Consider the following 24,009-nt stretch of genomic DNA (forward strand, 5'->3'; position numbering starts at 1 on the left):
TTCTCTCGCGAAACAAGAGAGGGGGGGGAGTTGCGTGGGACGTGCCGGTAGAGTTTCGCCGGGAATCTCGCCCCGAGTTCCACGTCACAGCGAAATCCTCTCCTCTCTTCCCTGACAGACGTAGCGAGCGCAATCGGCCGGCCTCGTGCTTTCCATCTAATAGTTTCCGCTTGGCCACCTAATGGCCCAACTTTTTGACAGATCATGAATTCTAATTTCATTCCCGCCACTGCGTGCAGAGATGCGGCACCAGTTAGTTGCCCTCCCTTTTTTTCCCCGCGAGAAGAACGCCTCTCACTCTTTCTCCCTGTCTTTTTCTCTCTGTCTCTCTGTATCGATTTCGAGGATCGTTAAAGATTTGGAAACGAGCGATAAAGAAGAGGGATAAAATAAGGTGGAGATTTCGTCGATGGATGCGAAATGGATTAAGTCGATATTCAATCGGATAATCGAAAGCCTGGAGGCTTAAAATTGTGCCCCACGATTATCCTCGTCGCCCATCCTCCACGAATTAACGTTCTGAATCTTGATAATGACACGGCCGATGCTAATAGCTTAATCTCGAGAGCAAAGAAGATTATTCCGAGTCGTTCCTTTCTCGTAACACGAGAAACGCAAACGCTCTTGTTATTCGAAGAGATTAGATGCACGGTATAATGTGGATTAATGGCAGTTAAGATACACGAGGGGAGGAAAACACACTCCGTTTTCTACTCTATCCTGTGTTTAGAAAGTGGAAATTTACGGGGTGACTATGAATCACCTTGGACTTTTTTTCGCCCTTTGATGAACATTCGGGGAATTGCGAGTTTTATTCAGCGAATAAAACTAAACCCTTAACCCCCTTTTGCTCGAATCTTCGAACTCGGAGTGGAAAATTTCGTCAAATCGCGAAATTTTTGGCCGAAGAATTAATTTTTTACGAAGTAGAGAAAAAAATAAATGTTTCAGTCGACGACAAAAAAACACCATGATCTTTCTGTGCGTGTAATTCTTTTCAGGGAAATAAATCTGGACGGATTTTTCTTTTTTTTCTTCTTCCTTTTTTTTTTTTTTTCTTTTTTTTCTTTTTCGTATTTAGGTTAGTTGGAATATGATTTTGGAGATACAGAGAGGGGGAGAGAGAGAGAGAGAGAGAGAGTGAGCGAGGTTAGTTGATAATTTAAGATCTCGCGAGTCAAAGGGTTAACAAAAGCGGGGAAAAACGAGGGATCAGACGAAGGTGGGCCTTTAACGTAACGAACGATCATTTTGTACGCTATCCGCGGGCTAATTTGCCCATAACCCGAGGCAATTCTTCTTTTAAGTGGATATTTTTCGAGATTTTCGAGTCGAGCGGCAAGGTATGGAAATATCTTCTAAAATAGTTTTATCCGAGTTTTTTTTTTTACTCGTTTAATTCCCTTTTATAACATTATGAAATTTTAAAAAAGAAAGAGGAATCCAAGGGGAGGGAAAGAAACAAAAATACGATGGATAATACCGCGGGAATTTACAAAAAAAAAAAAAAAAGAAAGTCTTATCTTCGAATGAACGATGAACGGCATTGTTAATTAATTTTTTCCCGAATGCCACCCTTGGCTGATACAAACTTGATGCAGCCAAGAGTTTCGTGTTTTCCGGATTCTATCTATCTCGTTCTTTAACAAAGTTTTAAGGAGTCCTTCCCCTTCCTCCCCTTCCTCTCGACAGAAAGTTCTATCGTTCCCTCGATAGTTCTCGATAGTTGAATTCCGTTTAAATTTTATCCTTCGCGATAACTCGAGTCGGTTTTTACACTTTATTTACTCGAGTTTTTTTTTTTCACTTCAAACTCTCGAACGATCCGCCGTTCCTGTTTTCTCTCCGACATAATTCGAAGTCGCATCGATTCTTTTCATGGATTAGTCGCTTTTTGTCTCTCTTCTCGAGTTCCATCATTATCTCCGATAGCGAACGAGCGAAATCCAATCGTGGAACTTTGGATAAATCGATTCGATTCGCAAACGTTGCCTGGGCAAACGTGAAATCGCGAAAAAGAAAGGACAAGGAATTAAAATTTGCGCGACTTCTTTCTCCTCTCGACGAAGACTTTCCATTTGTTGTCCCAATCGATTCCTTGCGCTTTATATATATATATACGATATTCCCCGTTATTTCCAATTTATCCGATGCAATTCGTTTCGCGAGAATAAACACGACGAACCTCGTCGAAAGGGAGAAGAACTTTTGCAAATATCGACACCTGCTCCCCTAAATTATTAAAACGCGAAGGACGCGGAAAGAAAGATTCTTGCAAGATTCTTGGTCGAATTGGAAACCGGAAACGTGTGATATAAATTGTTCGCCCGAGCGGCGAAAATAATCCGCCTCGTCTCTGCACAAATAAAAATTCTTCTCCCACCGAAGAGCGTAGTATACATATATATATATATATAATCGTGCTAAAAATATAGATCGAAATATAACTCGCTTATCCTCTCCTGTCCACATCCCATGATGTCGTTCCTTCCCTTCCTTTCATCCGATTAAGCGAAATTTTTGAATTTAAAATAATTAAAAGCTTTTGCCCTAAATGCTTATGCAATGCAACTTGGCTTTCTAACGATCGAAAGTACATCGCAACAGAGAGGATCAACTGGGAGGATCTGAGAGCAGTTTTCGTTCGCTTAAAAAGTGAAGCGACTCGTAGAACCGTGCCGTTCGTTTTCAGATTCGAAGCGGAAAACGCGAGAAAGAGAGAGAGAGAGAGACGAGAAAAGAAAAGAAAAGAAAGATTCACGCTCGAACGTTCGTTTAATTAACAACGCGAGCAGCGTTGCTTTTAATTGCACATCTAACGAGCAAATCTTGCACTTTTTTTTTTTTAGTTTCGCGAGCCAGATGAAAGTAGAAAAAAAATTGCGCACGCATCTTGCCAATTACGCGCCATCCGCTAATCTTACCCGATTATCGAGCCTCCCCATTATTTTCTTCGAATCCCGTGTATCCCTAGTTTTCAACCGCCGCAGAGAGAAAGAGATTTTTCACCAGCCGTCGAGATGAAAAGATCGGGGAGGAGGCGGTATTTTCGACGTGTATCCCTTCCTCTAAATTTCGTTGGAACTGGGTTAACGAAACCGTGACCCCCTTCCGATCGCGTTCGAAATCTCGTTTCGACGAATATGATCGAGAAGCATTGTTCGGTTACTCCATAGAAGGGCAAATAAGAAGGAAGAACGTTGATCCCCTCCTTCGCCGCTCCTTTCTACGTTCTTTCTTTCTACGAGAAGAAAGAAGGTTATTTCGGAAGCTGGCCGCTCCGAAAGAAAGATTGTCTCCAAGGTGTAGGAGAGAGAGATTTGTTTAAATCTTTTTTTAGAAAAAGGAGAGGTCGAAACGAAATTTGTCGAATGCGATCGTCGAGGACATCGAGCCCGGAGAGAGAGAGAGAGAGAGAGAGAGAGAGAGAGAGAGAGAGAGAAGACGTCGATGATCCACGGATGGCTGGTGATAAAAAGAGAGGAAAAAATACGGACGATGATTTTTTTCCTCTTTGAAAAAACGTTTCTCGATTTTAAACTTTCAAGATGGGTTTATGGGTTGGCCACACACTCGGGAAAGTTTAGTGGCTCGTGCAACACGGTTCCAACCCGTTCTAAAGATACTTACTCACGAGGCACGCGCTTGTAAGTAATACAGCATTCCAACTTGGTTTCATTCTTTAAAGAGACTCCGTCTCCCGTGAAGAGAGTCTTCTCCGTAGAAGAGGTTTGTTACGCTTTAAAAGAAAATTTTTAAATTTTCAATCGCTTGTCTATATTTTCTCGATGCTTTTCATCGTTCGTGCTCCATCTTGGCTCCGTGTAACGCTCCACACCCACTCCACAAGATCGGGAAATCTTGTTTCCGCGGGAAATGGAGGGTGGAAGCCGCCGGGGCCGTGGAGGAGCCGCGCAACTGTGAAAATAATAAAATCGCTGGGAAGAATTTCGTATTCCGTTCCAAACGCTTTTGTTCCTGATTCGAAATTCGTTCGATCGTGTTCCTCGCCCTCCCCTCCCCTCCAAAAAGAGTAATAATAAAAAAAAAGAAAAAGAAAAGATAAAAAAATTTCAACCAACGCGATCCCTCATTGGATATCTTTTATTTTCAACGTTCGGTCGCGATTCCTCTCGAAACCTCCCCCTCTCGAAAAAAAGAGTTCGATCCTTCTCCCTCGAAGGCAAAAAGTTTGTTCGATGGAAGAAAGTAAAACAGCAATCTCCCGCACCGGAGTGTCCGGAGAATCATCGACTTTGCAGCTTTCGAACATCCCCGAGACTCTGCACGGCGGGAGGAGCAGGCACGGCGCAAACTTTTACAGAGAGAGAGAGAGAGAGAGAGAGCTAGAGTTTCGGGTAAAGATTTGGTATTCACGAGGGAGCACGAGTCGAAGCCCTCTTGGTCAAAGTTTCGCGACGTCCCGCCAAGAATACGAGAATCATCTCCCTCCGGCTTTTTGCGGACCGAGCGGTCCGATTTTTCGAAGCTTCGTTCTTCTTTATTCCGGTTTTACGAGGGATATAAAAAAAAAAAAAAAGAAAGAAAGAAAGAAACGTCACGAGTCTCGAGACGTCTCGAGACGTCTTTCCATTCTTCGCGTGGAGAGCCGATGGTTACGCTGGCATCTCGAGATCGATCTCGAGATCGAACTTCTTTTCCGAACTTTGTTAAGAATCTCAACGCCTCCCCCCTCGGTTGTTATATTTTCCCTCGTCCAAGTTGGAATTGGCGACTGATTATTTATACTTTCTCTCCACTTTCTCTCGAGTAATCTCTAATCTGCATCTCCGTTGCGTGAAATTGTTAGAATTCATTGACAGTGAAATTAATTTTTTTTTTTTTAAAAAAGAAATCCCCTGTTCAACGATCACCTTCTCTTCGGAGGTAGAAATTACTTTGTCGATCGCGAAGCCCTCGTCACTTTTCCGCGCCGACTTCGTCCAAAGATGATTACGAGAAGCAAAAACTGTTGTCCAAGAAAAGTAGGTAGTGAAACGATGATTTACACATCGATACTCCTGACAAACCTGGAAAAGGAACACATCCGAGACGAATGAAGAGTGAAAATTTCAAAATTCTCCGCGTCGTCTTTGCGAAGTGATCTCGGCATCGATTGACAGCGTCGATAAAGTGGAAGCAGAATGGTAGTTGGCTGTATCGCGCGGTATCAGAAATCCGTTCGATCGTCGTCGAGACACGGAAAACACGGGAGGGGTATCGAGTCTCCGCGTGCGAGACACAAGCGGGTAGTATTCGCGCGTATAGCCTAGAATTCGATAATGGAATTCTAGGTCATCGGACAATCGCGGGACGATACATCATCCTCTCCGTTTCTTTGTTTCGAAACGATGATTATACGGCCGAGATTCACAATCTCACGAGTTAATTCCGAAGCACTCGATCGAGCAACCTTTTCTAATTCTTATTCGAAAATTAAAATTACTCGCGGAGAAAAATTTGTCTCGAATCGAATCTTGCTGCTCTTTTATCTTTTTCTTTGGAGAGAGGGGGGAGTGTAGTATTTCGGATCGATCGATTTCGAACGAGATCGTGGAAGGTCTAGCGCGTGGAAAGCAATCAACGCCAAAAGCATCCTGCACGCGATTCTAATCCGGGCGCTCCGTTATTTCAAAAAAAAAAAAAAGAAAAAAGAAAAAAAAGAAAAAAATTGAAAACAGATATCGAGCACCCTCGACTCGAATTAAAATCAAAAATTCAAGAACGCGATAACTTCGTAAAAAAATCCAATCCGTGTTTTAATCTCGGTCGAGAAGTCAGGTTAACAGGTTTCTGTTGACGCACAAATGGCGTGACGGTTGCTCGACTTATCACCGGTGAGGAAGAAATGAAAAAAAAGTTTCTAAACGCGTTGAAGGAGAAACTTGGAAACGCTTGGTCGTTTCCGGTGAAAACTCCAACGGAAATCCTCTTCCAACAGACGTGGGAAATCGCGGCGAGTTTGCATAAGACTCGATAACTCGATCCAGAGTCGAGCAAGTATAATATGTAATGGTAGTCGAAGAAGTGGTCACTTCTCTCACAATCGAATCGAATTCGAACTTCCAATTACCGGAAGTACGGATGGAAGGGGAGGATGTCCTCCAGCCACGCGGTAATTCCACATTTGCCTCGCGGCCTCGCAAAATCGATAATCACTGCCAGACTGCGACCGCAACGACAATGTAAATCAAACTCGAGGTAATTAATAGAGTTGTGGTGCGCGAGGAAGAAGACTCTCGTGTTAATTATTATTATCGGGATGAGGATCGACCACGAGGAGGAAGTATGTAAGTAACGTGTTTTTTTTAATTCGTAACGTGGAAAGGTAAACAGTTGTCGCGAAACAAAATAAACGAAGGTAAAATGGATTGGTATTATCACTTTGTATAAAGCAGATACGATCCCCGATGTAGGAAAATGTAAAGAGAATGAAAAGTGATATTAAATCTATCGAAGACGAAACAAAATTTTCCCTCCCCTCTTTCTTCGTGCCCTACCTTTAAAGAGTAAAAATAACTTTCTTTCGTATTTATCGAATCCACGCTTCTCGGAACGCTATGAAAGATTCAAACGAAACTCGAGAAAGTGGAACGTAAACTTCGTGACCTCCGCCCATTGCGAAGTTGGCCAGGTCAGGGAAAATAATTATTATTAACCGGTTAGTCGTAGTCGTAGTAGTAGTAGTAGTAGTAGTAGTATCTATAGCATTGTAGCAAATATCGAGGATATTTTCCCCAATGAAAATGAGCGAACGTGTCGAAGAGGAATTCGATGCGATAGCACAATGCGTTTAATTAAATGCCTAAACCTTTTAATCGATGCAATACAATTGAACGGCGAGGATGCGTCGCCCCTCCTCGTTTATCGATACGATATCTAGTCCTTGCTAACGATTATCCTATCTTTAATAGCGCGACAATATCAATTGAACACGTTCCAGCACGATCCCTATTTATTCGCTATTTATTCCTGTGTATATCGTCCGCCAATTCGATTTCCCTTCTTCCTCTCGTCATCCTCTCAAATCTTCGGAGAAATTTCACGGGATGATTTTGTTGTCGAAATTTTCGCTCGCAATTCCTTTCTCTTCTATTTCGACACGAAATATCGATGAGATCGAGATCCACAAGAATAAATCCGCCGCTGTATTTCGAAATGAAAAATGAGGATCGTTAACGAGAGTCGGTCGGAAGCTTAACTTGGTAATAAGCGTGTACGTGGGGCCACGCTCAAAAGTTTTCAGCGTTGAATTACAAAATTGGTGCTCGTAGCAAGCTCCAGTATACAAAGTCCAAGTTCCACCCTTACGTCTTTATAAAGCCGGTTTACCACCGCCTGGTTACCACCTATTTTATAATATTCGGGTAAGTAACGAAGGCGGGAAAATTGCCTACCCCACCACTCTCGCCTCGCTGCATTTTCCGCAGCCAAGAATTTCGGTATGTCGACGTAATTTTCAAATTAGCCATCGGTGGGGTGGGGAAGAAGGTGGTAATTCGACGGTGGTTCATTGTAATTTCAAACAAAGTCGGGATTTTCGTCGCGCCATTATCTGTCCCGCCTGGAGCGCGAATAATAAGCTGAACGCGAAAGAGGAAGGGAGAAAGGGAGGAAGGAAAAGGTGGAAAGAAGATGGAAGAGGAGGGGGAAGTCTAATAAGGTGTAGCCAAGACCGATCGTCCCTCTGTGGAGCAACGCGACAAAAGCTTTCCTCCTTCTTTCGCATTCTCCTTCTACATTTTCCCATTCTCATGATTCCTCTCGCGTCACCTATTTCTGCCCTCCACCCGCGGGAAATGACGATAAAGGCGGTCAAAGGCCTACGAACTAGCTGGCTCTCCGCTGGTTTTCACGAATCCAGGTCTCCTTGAAATTAAACGCGACGGTGTTTTAATACGCGGGGCTTTATGAAGATTTTTTTTCGTGAAATGAATGTCGACGACTGGGGTAAAATTGGAAAGGTAAGAAGAAGAAAAAAAAAAAAGAAAGAAAGAAAGGAAAGAAAGGAAAAATAGGCTCGAAAAATGGGCGAGAAATTATCTTTAGACGTTGAAATATTAGGAAACCTTGTGATCTTGAGACGAAAAGACCGAGGCTAATTTCCACTCCCGCTTTAATTCCTCATCGACTCTCTTCTCCTTCCTTCCCGTGCATGAATTCTCCGAGGATTTTCTAATGAAACTACGATGAAACTGCAATGGAGCGGGAATCGTTTAAAATTCTCTCGTGCTTGATACGATTCGGAGAAAGAGATTCGCAATAAGCGTCGGTACGACCGGCAGAAGAAATGAGACACCGGAGACAAATAAACGAAACGGGACCATTCGAATCACGATCCGCGTATCCCGCGTGAAACGCTTCTCTTCTTCCTTGGATGTATCGGGGACACGAGGCGAAGAATCGTTCCTTCCATCCGTGGTAATATCGAGACGAAATCGTTCGAGGCGAAAATAACGAGAAAGAACGATCGTCTCGAAAGAAATTTAAGAAATTCTAAACGCGATCGACGAATGAACGAAAATGGGAATTCGATTGATGGAAGATTCTCGAAAATATTTTGCCAAACCTTTGAATTTTCTCAATCTAGAAACAGGTTATAGATGAACTCGCTTAAATATTAAAACTACGAGAGATATCTCGCGAGATATATCTCTTTATGAAAAAAAAAAAAGGGATATCCTTTCTTCCTCGTGTTCCAAACTCGATAATAGCTTCCTTTCATGTTCTCCATCCAGCTTGAAAGATTCACATGCCTGCATGGATCGCAGGCGAGGATCCCGCGCGACGAGAAAGCAGCCTCGGCTGGCTTAATATGTTGGAAAGTTGGAAAAAGAGCCAATTAAAGGAATGATTTACGAGGATAGACGCGGCGAGAGGATTCGCGTTATGGTTCGACTCGTGACTCGTTTCGACAATTAACCGTTGAATTATTTCGTTGTTCTTGGGAAGGAGAGTAAGAAGGAGAGCCGAGATTCGAATCGGGGACGAAAGTTCTTTAAAAACGTCGTTTTCCCTGGAAAGCGTCTTTTTTCTTTTCGCTTTCGTAACAAAACGCTTTCCTTTCCTTCGAGGACGCGGGCTTTTCTCCATTTCCATCGTAGAAAGATTATTTGTTGTTCCAACCCTTGTTTCCGATTCTTGCCTCGCTCTTTGAATGGGATATCTGTCGAAGAAAGAGATTAAAACTGCATAAAAACTGTATCGCGAATCGGGGGGAGGAGGGAAACGTGTCAAAGGAAGCGAGGAAATAATTAAAAGAAAGTTTCATCCACGGGGACTATCGCCGTGCCGGGTCAAACGGTTGTTCCGTTTCACGTTAACCGGACTCCTGCCCTCTCTTTGAAGAAATATCGAATCAGTTTCTGGTTCTCTCTGGTACTTGAAAATAAATGTGACAGGGAACTGGGACGAAACTCAGGATCTTGTTTTCTATTATATACGTGTCGAAACGTATTCCTATTCTCGTTTTCGAGCACGCGTTGCTTTATTATTTTCTTTTTTTTTTTTTTCGCAATTTCCTTAGAAGAGGATGAAAAGAAGAGCGCGTTGTTGCTCGCGGCACAAAAAATCTCGTCGAATATAAAAATCAGCTTGTTCCTCGGGCTGACGTGTTTCTTCGTTTCGTGTTCACAGCCTCGGACCTGGACTGCATAAGGGCGCTGTTCAACGAGAAAGAGAAGGAGCTCTCATTGGCGGTGGCGAAGGTGGAAGAGTTGACGCGACAACTCGAGGAGTTGCGGGGCAGGCAGAACGCGGCCGGGACCGGAAGCGGAGGTGGAGGCGCCGGAGGCGTCGGCGGCGGAGGCGTTGGTGGCGGTGGCGGCGGTGGACACTTGTCGACGCCAGCCAGCGCGGAGCTCGAAAAACTCAGGAGGGAGCTTATTGTAAGCGAACAAACCTCCCTTTCTCTCCCTCTTTCCTTCTTTCTAGGCCGCGCGATTTCGATTTCACAGCGCGGTGAAAAAATGGATAAAAGAGAATTTATTTATATATGTGTGTATATATAATCGGTGTTTTCACATTCGGTGAAATCAATTTTATCGAAGAATTCAGATTAAATTTTTCTTTTTCCCCCTCCCCCCTTTTTTTTTTCCGATCAATAGTATCGTAATAAGATGAACGAGCAGCAGAACCAAATGGTGTCTCAGCAACGATTGGCTCTGGCGCAACGACAAGCGGAAATGGCGTCGATAGACGCGAGGATAGCTCAGCTGCAGGGCCGTCTTCAACGCAAGAGAGCGTTGAACCAACGACTGAGCCAGCAGCTAGGCTCTGGGAATCGCACGAACGCGAGCACTGGGTTCACAGAGTCGAAGCTGGACTTCAATGCCGGAGGGAAGTCGAGGCCTGCCGGAAACATAGCCGCTATTGAACCGTACTCCCATATACCGAACGACAACGATTTCAATTTGAACAAAAACGACCCGAAGTATCAGACACTGCCTTACAACACCAAATTCACGGTGAATTTTAAGGCTGCCGAAGATGACGTTAATAAGAATAAGATACAACACTCGGCCAGTGCCTCCCAATTGGGTCAGAGAGCAGCTTTTCAACAATTTGGTCATCAAATCGTCCATAGCCAATCCCAATCCCATATTCAAGGTTGGTATCGTCGAACAACAAAAATCATCTTCGTATGAATCTTTAAGATTTCGAGTCTTTACGTTCAATTACGTTCAATCGCGTTTTCAGGTCAATCGCAATTACTTGTGGGCACGAATCAACACAACCAGAACCTGCCTAATCAATCCGTGAACATGCAACAGACTTGCAACAACAACAACAACAACAACAACAATAACAACAACAACAATAACAACAATAACAACAATAACAATAACAACAGTAACAACAACAACAACAACAACAATGCCAATAGTACGAACAACAACCTGATCAGCACATCCCACAACTTCAGTCCCGAGGGTTTGTCGCAAAATCTTCGGATCCATCATCAACAGCAGTCGCAGACGCAACAGCAGCAACAACAACAGCAACAGCAACAACAACAACAACAACAACACGGGAACGTTCAACAGAAGCAACATAACGTTGGCTCGTCGGCATCGAATCTTGGCACCGCCGTATCCATTACTCAAACTCAGAATCACAGAAACCTTCAAACGCATCAGAAACCAATATCGAGCGTGGCGCCAAGTTTCTCCGTCAAGTCTCAAATCTATCAGACTTCCTCCACGAAAATTCATCCCGTGATGCCGCAAACTTTGAGCCTGATAGGCCGTGGACACAATAACGCGCAAAATTTCGTCGGTCTGAGCACTCAGAGCGGCAGCCAACAGCAATCGAACCAATCCGTTCCCAACGTCAATCAAACGTCGAGCCAGGACCAGACTTACACGTCGAGGCACAATTATCCTGGAATTACTCAACACCCAACTCAAGCGAATACTCACTCTGTGTCTTCATCCTCGGTATATCAGACACAGAATTCTCCTAATCAACCTTCGTCAACCATTCACACGTCATCGAGCGTCGGGACCAGTTTTGGTAATTCGGTTCAAAGATACAATCAGGCTCAACCGTTGACCGGCTCCACGTCCAGCAACGAACAAGGATCCGATAAGATGAAGTTCGAGCAAGGAAAGGTTCAAGAAAAATTTGAACACGCCCTTCCGGTTAAACACGAACAGCAGAGGTACGAGGCCAATCAGGTGTTCAAGTATGATTCCCATCAGATAAAGTATGACCAGCATTCCAAGTACGATCAACACGGGAAATACGATCAGACCAATCAACAAACGAAATTGTACGAGCAATCGAGCAAGCACGAACAAATTGGAAATCAGACGAATCGATACGACAACGTGTCGAAGATCGACCAAGGAAAGTATGAAACCGGCCCGAATAAACACGAACAAATTCACGGGAGTAAGTACGATCCTAATCAGAATACTCAACAATATGGTAAACAACACGATCAACACGAGGTGAGGCCGTCGATCAAGTACGAGCACAACGCGGGATTTAAGCACGAGCAATCCTCGAACAAGTACGAGAGCGGGGGACAGCAATTCAAGCAAGAATCGGTCAAATTCGAGAACAATAAATTCGAGCAAAGTTCCGCGACGAAGCACGAGCACAATGGGAAATTTGAGATCCCCGCGAAAAGTGTGGAAAAAACGTTCGAATTCGATAGATTGAAAAATGAGAATGAAAGGAAAAATATGATAGAGGACAAGACGAAACCGGCGCTACCTCCGAAACCGAGCAAACCGAATCCCCCCCCACGGCTCACCCATCATGAAAAGATGGAGAATCCGAGCGACGGGATCGGCGATTGCAAAAACAATTTAGGGATCAATAGGTAGGTTTGTGTTTATTTGATTTGCTCGTTCAATATTTCTCAATTCTCTCAGTTTTTTAATCGATCTCTCAATTTGAAAAATTCAATATTTATTTTATTATCCAGAATTTCGAATTTCAACGTTTAAATTTTCCACTTCGATTTGGATATATATATATATTTCGATTAAATACGAAATTTCGACGATCTCATTGCCCGAAGAATGATCGAATAGTAGATAGAGGATAGATAGAGCAGGGATTTTGAGCACAGCGTGTAAAAACGATTACCGGGTTAATTATAAATGTTAATTAGTTCGCGATCGATTTGGCCGGTGAATCGAAGCCTATCTCGAATAATAGACACCAAAATAGAACCACTACCGTGCAGTTGAGACAACAGCTTAGTGCTCGCGAGCTCTTCAATCGATCGAGGCGGAATCTAAGTTCCTGTTTTCTCGATCGTGTTCCCTCCAAATCTTATCGTTAAATCGATCGCTTTTCTTTCCTTAAATAACATAACTATCCGAAACACGGAAAAATCCCGTGAAGAAAGAACTTCCCGTGAAATATCGAAATACAAGAAAGATCGTTCTAAATCGAGTATTAAAATATCTTTTTAAAAGAACGAAACTTTGATAAAACTTCTGATATCTTCGGTGGATTATTGATTTATTAGACGCATGTTTCAAAGTATGCTCAAACTCGTACGTTTCAATATATAACGTGTCAAAACTCTAAGTCCAAGTCTCTAAGTTCAAGGATTGTATCCCACGTCTATCGTATCACCGGTCCCGGATTAATCTCGATCGTTCTTTTTTTTCAAATTGGAAAATTGCAATTCTCGAGCTAGTCGATCATCTTCTTAATCGACCGTTTCCACCAATTCACAGAACAGAGAAAGAAGAAGACGTTCCACCGATCCCCACGTCCGAACCACCGGAATCTCCGACAGAAACCCAATTCGGCAATCATCAAATCATCAAAGCCAGGCCTTTAACATTGAAGAAGGCACCGATCTCCGAGCAGCCGAAGCTCCGTTACGCCAAGTCGAATGTTCACGTGTCGATAAATCGACGGATTGAGATGCCACCGGCGTTTCTGTTTCCGGAAACCGAGATTCCAGCGGATCTGATGCAAACGGAACAACAGCAACAGCAGCAGCAACAACAACAACAATCGCAACAACCTCAGCAACAATCGCAAATCATCGACACGACGGACAACTGCAAGAAGAGCGTTCCGATCATCAATGAAGATGTGATTAGTAACGAGAAATTGGAGGAAGCGGATATCATTGATGCGTTGAACGTAATTAATATCGAGGATAAAGTGAAGGCGAAGGATTCGGAGAGAAGAACGGAATTGGAAGTCGATGGGAAGAGCAACGAGGTGATGAGAAGAAAGAAAGGGAATCTAAAGTCCAGCACGGGGAAAGCGAATCTCTCGAGAAGGGTTTCCTTTGATCCTCTAGCTCTACTGTTGGACGCCAGTCTCGAAGGTGAATTGGAATTAGTGAAGAAGACTGCTAAAGAAGTGGCGAATCCTAGTTCGGCTAACGATGAAGGTATTACCGCGCTTCATAATGCCATTTGTGCCGGTCACCTGGAGATAGTCAAGTTTCTAGTGGAATTTGGCTGCGACGTGAACGCTCAGGACAGCGACGGATGGTAAGAAGTTTATCAAGTTTCGTATATTCGTATATTTTAACTGTGATTTTCTAATCACTTTGCTCACTTGGTTTTATTGCAGGACGCCCTTACACTGTGCCGCAAGTTGCAACAATTTATCCATGGTAAGATTTCTAGTGGAGCACGGAGCTTGTATATTCGCCACTACTCTCTCCGACCATGAAACTGCAGCAGAAAAATGCGAGGAAGACGAGGAGGGTTTCGATGGCTGCTCGGAATACTTATACAGTCAGTATTAATGTAAACTGATTAATCGTGTCTTAATCGAATGTACCTCTCGAAAGTTTTATCGAGCAAATTATACTGGTTTTATATCACGTTACAGGCGTCCAAGAGAAGCTTGGAATAATGAACAATGGTCAAGTATACGCAGTGTTCGATTACGAGGCACAACACAGCGACGAGCTCACTCTGAAGAATGGTGATTCCTTAGTTGTCCTTCGAAAGGGAGATGACAACGAGAGAGAATGGTGGTGGAGCAAACTGGGACACAAAGAAGGCTACGTACCTAGAAACTTACTTGGCGTAAGTTGCCCGAATATCTACGAAACGAAGAAACAGAATGATTTATAATTAGTTAGAGACAAAAAAAAAAAAAAAAAAAAAAGAAAAGAAAAAAAAAGAAAAAGAATAGAAATATAACAGTTTTGAAGTAAATCCTTAAAATATCTTTGATCTATTCTTAATAATATTTTAATGATAATTTATTTAATTTTTTTTCAGTTGTATCCAAGGGTGCAACCGGCAAAGGTCGACTGAAGCGAGTTTCAGTCAGCGAACTCATAATATCCGATGATTCATTACCACAGTATTCGATTCGCAGCTTTATCTTGTTAAGTATCATAGTTGCATCGTCGCATTACGGATCGTTATATTAATTTAATCGCGTCCCATTGTCATCCGAACGAAGCGAACAAAATATTCTATATAGTTTTTTTATATCTTCTTTTCTTTTTTGTAAAACAAAATGAATATTGCTAATAAGTTCGGATCATGGGTGAATCATGAACAAACAAATATAAAAAAATAATTAAATAAAAAAGCGAAAAAATGATAAACTATATCCTACACGTAAATGCGTAAAGTGTTTAATCGTTCTTATTTTTTTTTTTTTTTTTTTTTATTTCTTTTATCTATTTCTTTTCTTTCTCTTTTAAATCAAAAGATGATATAATTTTGATTATAATTGATTGATTTTTAACCAATTCCTTCAATTGAAAAATAATTGAGTACAAAAAAAAAAATTTCAATGCTTTTACCCGTGATTCCACTTTTAGCTCGACGGCCGCATAGTCAATAATTGGAATGTTTACATTTTAATATCCATCGTCTAAGTATTGCGCCGTGATGAAGATCATTTAAAAAGTTTTTTCTTAAATTCATCCTAACCAAGTCTCGATTAAGAACGTCTGATTGAGAATATTTATAATTCTTTTCATTTTCAGTAAACGAAAGCTTTTTTTATTGTTTAAAAAACAATTGTAATTATTTAAAAATAGCAAAAAATAGTAAGTACATTTTCATTGAAAATGTATGCATTTTTCATTTTCACCCGTTTTTTTCGAGACTCGACGAGAGAAAGACAAAACTTTTTGAACGATTTTCCAATCTCGTTAAAGAGACATTTTTTACGCATATTACCATAGAACATAAAACGTTCTATATGAACTGCATAGACATACTTAAATGATTTGTTTCACCTAAATGTTTTTATTTAGATGAAGTCAGATTATTGTTGCGTTCATTGTTATGTTTTTATTCGTCTAATGAAATTTTCCAAATCCGATCAAAAAGAATTCGGATTTCGAAAATATTCCTAAGAATTGTGTATAATGTAATCTTGCCAACGCACTTTTTAAATGATCCGAATATAAGAAAAAAAATCTTACGCTTGCGAACACGGAAGAGATAAAAAAAATTTCGATGGTCCGATATGACCGTATTCAATATTTCTTTTGTCGTTTGAGGCGTAATACAAAACAAATGCGATTCGAGAATCTCTGAGTAATCAATTTAAAACTTGATACATTAAACATAGATATTAATTAATTAATTATTGTCTAGAAAAATCTAGAAAAATTCGAACGATCCGATTACAAATATTCCAAGATCATTGTTATACTGTCTGAAAAGACAGTAAATGAATCAATTCTAGAAAAAAGAAAGAATTTTATTCGATTCTCAGAATGTTTTTGACATTTACACGCATCCACTCCCACATAAGCACGCGCTCACGCGTGTACACATACATACACACACGTAAATGAAGTATGTGCCTTTCAGAAGTAATAATGGTATATTATGTAAGAATGCATGATATATTATGACGAATAAATTGTTTTTAATAAAAATCAATTTGTCTGTTTTATGTTTTTATATATATATATATATAATTGTCATAAAAAAACATAGACAAGAAATTGTACCAATAAGATAAGTATGGTCCCTAAGTATTTTTAACAAAATACATATAAGATATATTTAAAAAAAAAAAAAAAAACGTTAAAATTTTATAAATACCTTAAAAAAACATATCTATCGCAAATGAATCATAAATAACAAATGAACTTAACGATCACGTTTGAAATAAGTTATCTTAGATTGATAACAATGTCCTTTTTTAGATGATATTTCTAATTACCATAACATAAATTATAATTGCAAAGATTATAAAATGTCAAATATCTCAAAATATTTAATACAAACATAATATAAAAATATTATTTGAAAATTTTAAATATTCTTAAAGCTACTATTAATACCGGTCCATATGAATTTCATTATATGATTGAAATGTTATAAAAAAAAAAATAGTAAAAAAGATATAGTCTATCTAATAATGATTAAGACTCCTGTAAAGTCTTTACATCACAATGAGAATTAAAATTTATGTATATATTAAAAATATATATATATATATATGTATATATATATATGTATATGTATATATATATATATATATATATATATATATATATATATATATATATGTATGTATGTATAGAAATAATGTTTATAATATATATAGCTTTTTTGTTGTTGAAAACGATGTAGAAAAAATATTTAAGTTTCGTTGTTTTTTACTTCGTTTATCAATTGTAAACAAACTTTTAAGTCCTCATAATCTTCAACCATTGCATCAAGCCTGTAAACAATTGAACAAAATAATATTTTTTTATGTTCAAAATATAAGAGTTAAATTTTTTTTCTCAATACCTGTCAGCAAACATATCCAATACAGTACTTGTAAAATTTCCTTTTTTCAAAGCTTGAGAACAAAAATGCGTCAAATTTTTAAAACATTTATGTGTTAAATTGCATATACTTTGATGTTCTTTTTCGTTTAGTTGCTTTGTAATATTCCATGCTGCATATACATAATGCATTACTGATATCCAGTGCTGTGATTCTACAAGTCTTTTTCCCTGATCTATAATTGCTTTCTATATAAAATCAAGATAATATTAATAATAAAACTTATAATGAAAAAAAAATATATAAAAGTAAAAAAATTACTACGCACATGAAAGGCATCTAAATGAATATTAGATAAACCATTCAAATCAGAAAATCCGATGCTAGCTTGTATATTTTGCTTTAAATTATTTAATATATCAATCAATGATTGAATATCAGCCATTGGCATTTTTTTCAACAAAATATTCCGTATTTTGTCATTGTTGTGTAGAAGACCATCCTCTTGCATAGACACTAAATCCATGATCATATGTACTAATTGATTATGGCTAAGACCTCTTAAACCATTTAATAAATTGCCACTAAAATATTTTTGCGAACTATTGGTATCTAATAAGTTTTGTAACTTTTTCTTTTTGTCTGGTGTTGTAAATTGAGATTCGCTGTTATCAGCAAGAGAAAGTCTCTTTCTAGGTGTACTTCTCAATATCATAGTTGATTTCGATGGACTTTTCACTGGAGTACGATCTTTAGAACTTGAGCTATAATAAATTTAATTACATTTATTTATGATTATTTTGCAAATTAGAAAAAATTAATATTTTACCTAAAAAGACTATTCCTTTTACAAGTATCAAGATCAGGAGACCAAACTATAGTTCTACGACGACGTCCTCGTTTTTGAATTACCAGTTCATCAGGACTAGGTGCAGGACTCCAAGATTCAGAACCATGACGACTATTTAAAAAATTATCCATTGCATTAACTTCAGTAGAAATTGCTTCTCCTAAAAAACACAAATTGAAACTAAACAAAATAAATAAAAGGTAGCAAATAATATAATACGAAAAATGTCAGAAACGCACCAGGTGACGCAGAATTGTTGACGGGAATTACTGCTAAAGCTTGACGAGAAGATCTTCTACGCGTTCCATCTGGTCTTCGCAAGAAATCTCTAGTAGTTGGAGTATTCATTTCTTTCAATATAATAAAAAATTTTTCATTCAAAGATATAATTATAATTTATGTTTTTCTTGATGATTAGTTAAATATGGCACATGAAATGTCAACTCTATTTTTTGACAGAAACGTAATATTTAACTTGTTCACATGATTTATTGATGATAGAATAAAATTAAAATTCGAAAATTTATAAAAAATATAAAATATAAGATTACAAAGAACACAAAAAATACAATTATGCGACGCGATAATGCGTCAAATATAGTTATAATAAACAGGACTGGAAAATGGCGGGAATGAATCTGGTTGGCTTATTCCAATGTAGCCTAACATTGAAACATTTAATTTTAATTAATATTAAAAATTATTTCACTAAAATAAAATTGATTAATATTTAAATATATGTTGTTATTATTGATAAAAAATATATAATATATAAATATATAATAATTACTTTTTAATCTAAACAATTACTAATTCTATAAACTGTAATTATTATTAGATATATGTTTATATATTTTTTTCATAAAATTTTTATTATTAATAAAATTATTCAATTTTTTTTTATAAAATTATTTGTTTTTTATATAATATTACTATATTTTTATTAAAAAAAGTTTGTTAAATAATTTCCAATAGAACTTACAATTAACCAATAAGAAGCAATACATAAATATTACTTATTTTCTTATGTACTATTAAGGTTAATATTCTAAGTAAGGTTATGTTAAAGAAATAATAATTGAATACATGCAGGGAATATGATTAAAATTATTTATTAAAATTTAATAAATAACTTTAAATTTTAAAATAAAATCTTAAATAGTATATTTAAAAAATATATAATAATTTTATAATATTAAATATATTATAATATTATAAATTCTAAATAATAAAAAATAATAAGGTAAGTATAAAATAAAAATATTTATTGTGGACAATTTAGTTTACAATTTATTATATATATATATATATATATATTATATTTCATATAAAGATAAAAAATAATTAATATTTCTTATGTATAATTAATATTTATTATTAACATTTTTTATTAGCATGAGTGAATTATTAAATGATGAACGATTTGCTTACATTGCAAGGGATCCTAAGTTTAAGAGGATCCCAAAAACAGAAAGAAAAGTAAAAATAGATAAAAGATTTCAGAGTATGTTTAAAGATAACAAATTTAAGATTCAATATACCATAGATAAACGAGGTAGACCTATAAATCAAACATCATCTGAAAATCTTAGAAAATATTATGATTTATCCAGTAGTGAAGAAGAAAATGAAGAAACAGAATATGAAAAATCTAAGCAAAAAGAAAAAAAATTTAATGAAAATAAAAAAAAAGATAAAAAGAATGAAATGCCTCAATTGGAAGAAAAAAGTCAAGAAAATGATACAAATGAAAATGAATATAATGATTCATCAGATGATAATTTTTTTTCAAGTAATGGAGAATTGCTTAGAATTAAACCACAAGAAGATTCCGAACAGAATAATATTGAATCTGACTCTGAATCTGATATAGATGATGCAACAAATGTCAAAAATCTAAAAGCTGATTTAAAAGAAAGTAAAAAACAATTAAATGTTAGAAGCAAAAGTGAATCTAAGAAGCTTACTGATAAGATTAAAGAAAAATTAAAAGATTTAAGTATAAATTATGCTAGAGGTGAAGGAATTTTAATGACAGATAGTTCTTCTGATGAAGAGAGTTTTGAGGCTTCTGGTAGTATATAATAAACTAATATTTTTAACAAGTTAAAATTTTTAATTTTACAGAGAATTTAACAATAGTTTATAATAAATTTGATTATTTAATTAGACGAAGAAGATATTGAACACAATTGGGGTGAATTAGATAAAGAGGCTGAAACAACAAATGAAATTACACATAGATTGGCACTTTGTAATATGGATTGGGATAGAATACGTGCTGTAGATTTAATGGTTTTATTTAATTCATTCTTACCTCTTGGTGGTTTTATTAGTTCAGTTATTGTATGTATAATTGATAACCAAACTAAGTACATATTTTTGATAATTTTTATAATGAAATAATTTCAGATTTATCCTTCAGAATTTGGTATGCAACGAATGAAAGAGGAAGAACTTCAAGGTCCAAAGGAATTAACAGAAATAGATAAAGAGAAAAAAAGTGAAGATGAAAATGATGTATAAATTTATTCTCTTTTTCTTTTTTCTTTTTTTTTTTTTTTTTTTTTTTAATATAAATATAAATTGTGTTTTTAATATAAATTGTAGTTTTAAAATTTAATTTTACAGAATGAGGAAGGATCAGCATATCATATGGAAAAATTAAGACAATATCAATTAAATAGATTAAAATATTATTATGCTGTAATTGATTTTGATTCTGCTGAAACTGCAAATAAAATTTATACAGAATGTGATGGTACAGAATATGAATCTACAGCAACAAAGTTAGATCTTAGATTTATACCAAATGATATGGAATTTGATCAAGTATGTATATTTTTTATATTTTTTCATAATATATATGTAATATTATTATTATAATTTTAAATTTAAGACTCCTAAAGAAATATGCGATAAGCTACCACAGCTTACAAAATATCAACCAAGACAATTCATAACCACAGCTTTACAACAAGTTAAAGTGAACTTGACTTGGGATGAAACAAATCCTGAAAGAATAGAGATTGCACAAAAATTGAATTCTGGAAAATTAAATGAAATTAATGAAACTGATTTACAAGCTTATTTAGCAACAGATTCAAGTGATAATGAAGCAGGTATAACATTTTCCAATTCTTTATTTTATATTTCTTTCTAATATTTTATCTAGTATTTCCAATATTTTATTAATATTTTTTTATTAATGAAAGAAGAAGAAGAACAACAACAACAAAAAAGATCACAAAAAAATAAAATCAATTCAGAAGAGGAAACAAATGCTGATCCAATTGAAAAATACAAAGCTTTATTGAAAGAAATAGAAGAAAAAGAAGAAGCAAAACAAAAAAGAGATGTTGAGTTAGAATTTACTTGGGGCTTAGGCACGAAAGAAAAAGCTGAAAAACTAGTACAAGAAAGATTAAAGAAAGATCAGAATCTTACTCCATTTGAGCAATATTTAGAAAAACGAAAAGCAAAAAGAAAAGCTAAACGAGAAGAACGAAAAAAACATAGAATTGAAGATGAATCTGATTCTGAAAATTCAGAAATGCTTGATTTAGATAATCATGAAAGAAATAATAGATTATCTCATAAAAAGAAAGATATTATAAAAAGTAATAATTCTTTTTCATCGGACGATGAAGATGAAGAACGACGTAAAGCTGAATTAGAACTTTTGTTAATGGATGAAAATGAAGATAATAAGCAACATTTCAATATGAAAAAAATCGAAGAAAACGCTACAATGACAAAGTCTAAACAAAAACGACTAAATAAAAAGAAAAATACGCAAGATCAAATAGTAAAAGATAACTTTGAAGTAAATGTTCAAGATTCAAGATTTAATGCTTTGTTTACATCGCATCATTTTAATATTGACCCAACAGATCCACATTATAGGAAAACTAAAGGTACTGAAGCTTTGATTAAAGAAAAATTAAAAAGAAGAGCTAATAATGATTATATTGAGGTAAGTAAAATTTACTCGTGTGTTTATTTTCAAAAATATGTACTTAATTTTATTTGTTTAAACTTTATAGGAAGTACCTGTGAAAGAATCAAAAATGCAATTTAATACAGAACTGCAAACATTAATTAAATCAGTAAAGCAAAATACTAAAAATATTTCAAAACCAATAAAATAAATTTTCTTGTAAATTATTTATGAAGCAAGCAATTATTCTTAATTTTACATTTAAATAAAATATTTATAAATATAAATTATTTCATTGAATTTTATTCATAATTTATTCATAAATTAGAAAATAAATAAAAAAGATTTATGTATCTGTGGCGCCATCTCGCGTTTGGATCTTAAAAATTCTGACTTATTACTAATAAAGCAGAATATGCAAAGAGATATGCGTGTAGTTACAAATAACGAGCAATATTGGTAAAAGGACAGAGACTATTTCCAGCCATTTTGAGAATATTACATGGAAAATTTATTAATTATATGTTTTCTTCTAGAAATTTTCAAACTTTTGAATTTACATTTTAAAGTTAAAACTTTAGATAAATTTCTGATATCAATTTTATCAATGGAATTTTTTTTTAATTAATTATTCATTAACAATTAATGTTATGTATAAACTGACATGATTGATCCACAATATCTTTTTTACTAATTTCTAATTATTATAAGATTTATTTCTGAATATAAATATATGCATTTGAAACGTTACTTCGTTCATTACTTTCACATATAAATTTTATTCATAATTTTACTATTGTTTAATAAATAAATAAATATATATAAAAATAAATATAAAAATAAATAAATTGTTTATTATTTGATTATAGAGTTTGTAATGTTTATAACTGATATTCTCTATAATAATTATTAATAAATATTTAATTAAAAGAAATTTTGTATTAAAATTAATACGAGAAATTTATCTAAAATTTTAACTTTAAAATGTAAGCTCAAAAGTGTAAAAATTAAAAAAAAAACGAATAATTAATAAATTTTCCATATGGTATTCTCAAAATAGGAAGTATTTTCCTTTTTTTTCGCATAATGTTCTTTGATGAATATCATAAATACTTTCTTACACGTTCTACTTTCCTAATTAAAACTTTCCTAAGTAAAAGCTTTCAAGATTCAAATGAGAGATGACGCCACCAAATATTCTATTTAACAATTTAAATAATTTATGGGCAAAATGAATTTTGCCAACAATTTATACAAAAAGGGAGATTTTATATTTATTTGAGAAATATCCCAAATAAATCTTTATTATAAATATTCTAAAATAAAAAATTCGCAAAAATATTTTTAAAAAAAGAATTTTTTGAAGGAAAGAAAAAAATATATATATATATGAAATATAAAAATATTAAAAAAAAGTATATATAAAATATTATATTATATATATAATAATATAATATAAAATTATACATAATATATATACTTATGTATATATATGTAATATATAACTTAAAATAGTAATACATCTGTTTATAAAAAAATTACATAGATTGAAATTTAATTTCATTTGTTATACATATAGATGAAATAGAAACATATATAAACAAATTATTTTATATATTATATATTATATATTATATATTATATATTAAGGGAAATAAAAGTCAAGGATTTTAACAATTTTAATTTTTTTTAACATAATTAATATCTAGTAAGTGACATTAAAATCTTTGAATAATTATAATAAAATAATTTAAACTAAAACATATTTAAATTAAAATTTCGTTAAAAAATAGTGAAAATACCATTTGAGTTTTGATGTGAAAAATATTAAAATATAAAAAATTTCAAAAACTACAAATATTTCTCAAAATTCTAATTTGAATGAATTCGATATAGTCAAATACATCGATACTTTTATATCGATATTTATTTATGTATCAAATCACACACATAAATAATAGAATATGCATCCATACATAGCATTTGCTTTTATTATCCTTAGGTTATTTTGTCGTTGTCCAATA

At 35.4% G+C, this 24,009-nt stretch overlaps 3 protein-coding genes across 11 annotated transcripts in view; 2 read left to right on the plus strand and 1 right to left on the minus strand.

Annotated features, from left to right (window-relative positions):
* Positions 1–16,355, plus strand: part of LOC100870125 (Ankyrin-repeat, SH3-domain, and Proline-rich-region containing Protein) — a 78,931-nt gene extending 62,576 nt beyond the window's left edge. For all 8 annotated transcript variants that reach the window (XM_086917128.1, XM_086917131.1, XM_086917127.1 and 5 more), the window contains 7 exons: positions 9,637–9,887; positions 10,107–10,608; positions 10,699–12,331; positions 13,203–13,979; positions 14,062–14,228; positions 14,326–14,525; positions 14,724–16,355. In XM_086917128.1, the coding sequence (XP_086773254.1) occupies positions 9,637–9,887; positions 10,107–10,608; positions 10,699–12,331; positions 13,203–13,979; positions 14,062–14,228; positions 14,326–14,525; positions 14,724–14,759 (3,566 nt within the window). In that variant the 3' untranslated portion in view covers positions 14,760–16,355. The remainder of the gene's footprint in view (positions 1–9,636; positions 9,888–10,106; positions 10,609–10,698; positions 12,332–13,202; positions 13,980–14,061; positions 14,229–14,325; positions 14,526–14,723) is intronic.
* A 707-nt stretch (positions 16,356–17,062) lies between these two features.
* On the minus strand, positions 17,063–18,657 carry LOC100870247 (uncharacterized). The gene is made up of 5 exons (XM_003698464.4): positions 18,285–18,657; positions 18,025–18,205; positions 17,524–17,959; positions 17,217–17,443; positions 17,063–17,145 (listed from the first exon to the last, which is right to left on the minus strand). Exons 1-5 carry the CDS (start codon positions 18,391–18,393, stop codon positions 17,064–17,066), a joined length of 1,035 nt encoding a protein of 344 aa, XP_003698512.3. The 5' UTR covers positions 18,394–18,657; the 3' UTR covers position 17,063.
* Positions 18,658–19,049: 392 nt separating this feature from the next.
* LOC100870364 (ESF1 homolog) lies at positions 19,050–22,272 on the plus strand. 2 transcript variants are annotated; one of them, XM_031919831.2, is made up of 8 exons: positions 19,050–19,288; positions 19,440–20,119; positions 20,216–20,391; positions 20,458–20,565; positions 20,677–20,877; positions 20,945–21,167; positions 21,261–22,021; positions 22,092–22,272. In XM_031919831.2, the coding sequence occupies exons 2-8, from the start codon at positions 19,441–19,443 to the stop codon at positions 22,194–22,196; spliced, it is 2,253 nt and encodes a 750-aa protein (XP_031775691.1). In that variant the 5' UTR covers positions 19,050–19,288; position 19,440; the 3' UTR covers positions 22,197–22,272. The 2 variants fall into 2 exon arrangements, with proteins under 2 accessions (XP_031775691.1, XP_086773350.1); XM_086917224.1 differs by having other exon boundaries at positions 21,264–22,021.
* Positions 22,273–24,009: the final 1,737 nt, after the last annotated feature.

Source organism: Apis florea, unplaced genomic scaffold, assembly GCF_048593485.1.
Source record: "Apis florea isolate Af1SG1 unplaced genomic scaffold, ASM4859348v1 contig_3813_pilon, whole genome shotgun sequence".
NCBI lineage: Eukaryota > Metazoa > Arthropoda > Insecta > Hymenoptera > Apidae > Apis > Apis florea.